This window comes from Leiobunum rupestre, chromosome 5 (genome assembly GCF_980474605.1).
Source record: "Leiobunum rupestre chromosome 5, qqLeiRupe1.1.hap1, whole genome shotgun sequence".
Taxonomy (NCBI): domain Eukaryota; kingdom Metazoa; phylum Arthropoda; class Arachnida; order Opiliones; family Sclerosomatidae; genus Leiobunum; species Leiobunum rupestre.
The window spans coordinates 31,559,126-31,565,482 of NC_143388.1; the positions used below are offsets into that span (position 1 = coordinate 31,559,126).

The 6,357-nt window shown below is 37.0% G+C and overlaps 1 protein-coding gene across 1 annotated transcript; it reads right to left on the reverse strand.

Annotated features, from left to right (window-relative positions):
• Positions 1–3,481: 3,481 nt before the first annotated feature.
• On the reverse strand, positions 3,482–6,048 carry LOC149944148 (uncharacterized). The gene is made up of 2 exons (XM_090174972.1): positions 3,898–6,048; positions 3,482–3,836 (listed from the first exon to the last, which is right to left on the reverse strand). The coding sequence occupies exons 1-2, from the start codon at positions 6,008–6,010 to the stop codon at positions 3,652–3,654; spliced, it is 2,298 nt and encodes a 765-aa protein (XP_090031098.1). The 5' UTR covers positions 6,011–6,048; the 3' UTR covers positions 3,482–3,651.
• Positions 6,049–6,357: the final 309 nt, after the last annotated feature.

Here is a 6,357-nt window from a genome sequence, read left to right on the forward strand (position 1 = left end):
ATTCGAAAAAATTAGGCGAAAATGCCGCTTTATTTAAATTTGCAAACAATGTATTAGAATAATCGTGGAATGAAAACTTTTTTTAAAAAGGCCTTGGTCATTTTCCGTGGAAAATGTTCCGACTTACAACACTAATTTGTACTAATACCTCCACAGAAGACTTAAACGAATGTTTCGAATATGAACTCGCTTCATACCCTCCCTCGATGTTTCTAGATGGATTCCTGCGTAAAACTACTAAGTCTAACCTTTTAAAAGAACTGGATAAAATTGAGTCGCCAACTAACAAAATTCCACAGAATGCCTAAAACATGTTCGAAGTTGACGGAGGGCATTTATAGTACAAAGTCTTATGGCACCTTCAACCTACAAAAATATATAACTAGTCCATGTAAATATCAAAATATATAATCCATGTAAATATCAAAATATATAATCCATGTGAATATCAAAATATATAATCCATGTAAATATCAAAATATATAATCCATGTAAATATCAAAATATATAATCCATGTAAATATCAAAATATATAATCCATGTAAATATCAAAATATATAATCCATGTAAATATCAAAATATATAATCCATGTAAATATCAAAATATATAATCCATGTAAATATCAAAATATATAATCCATGTAAATATCAAAATATATAATCCATGTAAATATCAAAATATATAATCCATGTAAATATCAAAATATATAATCCATGTAAATATCAAAATATATAATCCATGTAAATATCAAAATATATAATCCATGTAAATATCAAAATATATAATCCATGTAATTATCAAAATATATAATCCATGTAAATATCAAAATATATCATCCATGTAAATATCAAAATATATAATCCATGTAAATATCAAAATATATAATCCATGTAAATATCAAAATATATAATCCATGTAAATATCAAAATATATAACTATTCCATGTAAATATCTAAATATAGAACTAGTCCATGTAAATATCTAAATATATAACTATTCCATGTAAATATCTAAATATATAAGTAGTCCATGTAAATATCAAAATATATAAGTAGTCCATGTAAATATCTAAATATATAAGTAGTCCATGTAAATATCAAAATATATAACTAGTCCATGTAAATATCAAAATATATAACTAGTCCATGTAAATATCAAAATATATAACTAGTCCATGTAAATATCAAAATATATAACTAGTCCATGTAAATATCAAAATATATAACTAGTCCATGTAAATATCAAAATATATAACTAGTCCATGTAAATATCAAAATATATAACTAGTCCTCGTAAATATCAAAATATATAACTAGTCCATGTAAATATCAAAATATATAACTAGTCCATGTAAATATCAAAATATATAACTAGTCCATGTAAATATCAAAATATATAACTAGTCATGTAAATATCAAAATATATAACTAGTCCATGTAAATATCAAAATATATAACTAGTCCATGTAAATATCAAAATATATAACTAGTCCATGTAAATATCAAAATATATAACTAGTCCATGTAAATATCAAAATATATAACTAGTCCATGTAAATATCAAAATATATAACTAGTCCATGTAAATATCAAAATACATGTATATAACTAGTCCATGTAAATATCAAAATATATAACTAGTCCATGTAAATATCAAAATATATAACTAGTCCATGTAAATATCAAAATATATAACTAGTCCATGTAAATATCAAAATATATAACTAGTCCATGTAAATATCAAAATATATAACTAGTCCATGTAAATATCAAAATATATAACAAGTCCATGTAAATATCAAAATATATAACTAGTCCATGTAAATATCAAAATATATAACTAGTCCATTTAAATATAAAAGTAGTTCAAGTATACATAAAAATATATAACTAGTACATGTAATTTTCAAAATTATTTTTTTCACTCCAGAATTCAAACTTTAAGTCCCAAAAATTAAAACTACGTTGAAACCTCAGGTAATAATAATAATAATCAGCTAGGCTAATACCCAAGGCACCACCTAAGGCCTAAGTCATCAAGCGACTTTTGAAGCCATTAATTCAGGTGGCCGGGTTACAACGCGTAAGAGGGTGGTGACAAGCCCTGCATGCCACGCGTACGAGCCAACAGCTCCCTACACTAACTATTACCGTTAACCTCAACAAGTTTTTATAGAAGGGGAAACCGAAGTTCTCGGGGGAAAACCCCTTAAACCAGTGGGGAGAGAACTTGCAAACTCAACGCGGAAGGAGTTGTTCCGAGTTTTCACCCAGTGCCACAAGTTGTGATCGAACCCGGCTCCTCTTACTACGAGGCGAAAGTGCTAACCACTCCGCCACCCCACTCCCATCTATGCACACCGAAGTCCGGAAATTGACCTACGTGGAGAGGTTATATTTTAGGCCGTTTTGTCTGTACGAGTACAGTCTGAATACTAAGCAGAGGGGAAACTAAATACAGATACATATTGTTTTGTTTTTGAAAATAGGGCCAGAATTCAAATTTAAATCCCAAAAATTAAAACTTTGTTGAGACTTCAGGTCCATCTATGCACACCAGGTAGCGCTGGCGATTCATAGACATGGAATACGCCAAATGATGGGAAATCATCTACCGAACAACTCTTCCTATGTTAGTTTAGGCATATCTCATACCGTTTACCTAGAAAATAGAAATTAAACTAAATGGCGATCTTCATTCACTCTATGTACACAAGGTGGCGCTAGCGTTATACAGGAAAACAATACACCAAATCATAAAACATTGTCTACCAAACAACTATCCTAAGGAAGTGTTGCTCCATCTCGTATCGTTTACCTGTGATCACCAAAAAACCTAAAATAGACAAAATGGAGGCCATTTTTAGAAATGTTCCCCCACCCAGAACGTCGTAAGCCTTTTCTTTGGCCACTGAGTACTCCATCTAGACCCCATCACCGTTGACTTGCTGGTCGTTCCTGACACATCTAAGGAAACCTGTACACGGAGGATGCCAGTTCCTGTAACATCTGAAGGAAACAGTACACGGGATATGCCAGTTCCTGAAACATCTAAAGGAAACGGTACACGGGATATGCCATTCCCGGTTACATCTAAAGAAAACAGTACACGGGAGATGCCAGTTCCTGAAACATCTAAAGGAAACCGTACACGGGATATGCCATTCCCGGAAACATCTAAAGAAAACAGTACACGGGAGATGCCAGTTCCAGAAAGAGTACACGGGAGATGCCAGTTTCTGAAACATCTAAAGGAAACAGTACACGGGTCCCGAGATGCCAGTTCCTGAAACATCTAAAGGAAACCGTGCATAATTTTTTTAGGTCTTTTCTTTGCTAGTCTTGGGTATAAGAAAGGATTGACTAGTGACTCTGAATTAGTTGATGTGTGGTTGCCTCCGCGCTGAATATTGTATTTGCGTTCAAGGCGAATGATGTTATGCACTTAAAACTAACTTGAATTAATTAAGGCAAATTTGACTCAGATAAAAGTTTTATTCATAATAGTGTCAGAAACATGAAAAAAATGGGCAATAAAAACTGCATGAAAATGAACACGCCCAAATTACATTAAAACTTTGAACAATAAAAACGCAAACATTGCGCAACCATATTATCGCGCGAACACAATCCAAAAGAGAAGTTTTAAGTTTATTTCGCGTATTGTGGCTTTGACCGAGGTACGTTGCCTACGCAACGCCTCCGACACTTGACGAGACAACACATGGATTCTGAATATTCCACCAGGCAATCGTTATCAGAATCACAATGCGGATTCCTTTCGGTCAGCCACTCGGGACAAGGCTGTCCAGAAAGTTCGGTTGGACAATCAGCAGCTATAAATAAGCATGATATTAATGTTTGCTCGTGGATTAGGGATCCATTAAAAAGACTTACATAAATCAGGGAGGCGTTGAGTATTAGGTTGTTTAAAAACTGGTACAGACATCCCTGGTTGCTGGATCTCAGAGACATGGTGGTAGTGATGTCGGTGCTCTTCTTCGGAATCATGGCTGTCATCGCCATGAGACTGATGAGAATTACTGTGGTGCTTGTTATCCATGGATAGTGGCTTGACGAATAACGGTACTTCCATGCCGGGTTGTTGGTTACCACGATCTTCGTTTCTGTTGTGTTTCTGAATCGAGGAAGTTTCTTTGGAAATCTTTGATTTGAATACCAAAGGTGCGGGTTGCGACGGGTCCGGAATTGAAGGTGGTTGCGAGTTGGTCGTTTTATTTAAGCTGGATTCATTTCCTCTGTCTTCGTTGAAATCTGGAAAACGGACAGCGAACGGTGAATCAGTATTCAAGAGCAACAGTAATGAATCGGGATCAGGCGTTGCATCTGCTCTTAAGTCTTCAATGGTCCCATTGGTGGAAGTGGACGTTTCGTTAGCCGAAGTTGCATTCTGGGAACTTCCGGGCTCTGTGAAATTAGCGATAACCGACTCGGCTTCCACGTTCAAGTTCGTCTTGAAGAGGCTCACGCTGCCATCTGGTAAAGTTTCGTTGCCCTCAGTAGCGTTGAAGCTGAAGTTGGTATGGCTGCTCTGGTTTCTTTCAGATACTGTGACTGGCTCATTTTCAACGGCGTTGGAAGCGTTGGACGCCTCAACGACGTCAAACTCCAAGTGGTGAAAAAGATGAAAGTTGTCGCTCAAATTGGTTTCTTTCGTGTTGTTCTCGATTGTGGCTACGGAGCTGTTGGATTCTTCAACCACGTCAAAACGCCAATGTTGACGAATGCGATTGTGATCAGATTCAGTTTCTACTTCGGTATCATTTTCTAATGCAGTGTTGGAACTGTTGAACGCTTCTAAGACGTTCAAGCTCCAATTGTGAGGACCGTGGATGTCGAATGTAGAGTTAGATGCATTAGATTCTTCCACAACGTTCCAGCTCCAGGAATTGACGTTGGAAGAGCCATCGGTATTGAAATTGCCATCTGACACTGAAGACGAGTTGCGACTACCATTCGTGTTGTTCAAGTCAACGTTCCAGTCAAAGGAATTCAAGTTGGCCAGGCTTCTTGACTCTGGCTCACTTTGATTACCAGCGTCGGAAAGTGATGACACAGTATCATTTTGGAATGCAGCAATGAAGTGGTTCGAAGCTTCGACCTCATCGAAGTTCCAAAGATCGTGAGGATTGACGTTTCCTTCAGAAATTGAATTTCCTCCCGTGCCATTTCCGGAGCTAGCGCTAGCGACGGTTCCGTTCGATTCTTCAACGATATCATCATGCGAAGAATGAGTATTTACTTCTTCGAGCGATCCATTTGCGTCTGTAGCGTTCAACTGACTGGATTCCGCCACAACGTCAGATTCTACGGAGCTTAGGTTGCTTAAACGTCTCCCGCCCCGGTCTGCTTCTGGCACAAAGGTAGCGTTAGAAGAGTTTGACGTCGTGGACGCATTCCATTCCCAAGAATGCGCGTTTGTTGGGCTACTTGCATTGACGTCGCCATCTTGTGCTGTGGATGAATTATGGCCTCCTTCCACAGTATTAGACGCGTTAAAACCTTCATCAACGCCCCAGTCCCAAGAATTCACGTTGGTTAAACTTCTGGATTCCGGCACAGTTTGGCTGCTCGCAGTGCCGTTCGACGTTTCATTTGTTCTCAAAATAAACGAAAATCCGTGAACGGTGGTATTCCACGGTTTTATGGAAGATGAACTTTCGTTTGCTAACAAGAAATTGGTTAGATGAAGGCTGTTGTTCCGCGGCACCTCAGGTACAGCTAAGGTCGCGTTACTTTCGTCGGTATCAACAGGGCCGAAGGGTGGCCAATTACCGTACTCCCAGAGATCGGACACGTGAAAAGAAGCGTACCACGAAGACCCGCCATCTGCCAAGCTCGAATTTTCTCTACTGCCGTTGCCGAAAGTGCTGTTCTGGTCATCTTCAATTACATCGAAACGACTGGAATTGGACACTGACGCTCCAACGGTAAAAGACGGATTGACTATGACAACCAACACAGCTACGATAAACAGAAGACTTCCCATGGCTGATCATTCAGAATACGGCACGATAGCTGATGACAAAATTACGGTTACCGAAGTTTTTATACCGGTAATAAAAAAATTAAATCACATAATTAAATGTTTTTTAAAGAGAAAACATCATTTTTTTTATTATTTAATTTTATTCCACAGAGATAAAAAAGTTGCTTAAATAGGGGCATTCATACAGGAAAATGTTACACAACTCCGAAACGGTGGCCCGTAGGACGAAATGATTAAAAAAAACTTGCATATTTTCTTAGTATTGATACATTTAAAAATGCATTCGTATTTGCCAATAAAAAGATTAAAAAAACTGACTAGTTAAATGGAAAAAATTTGTAAGTCGG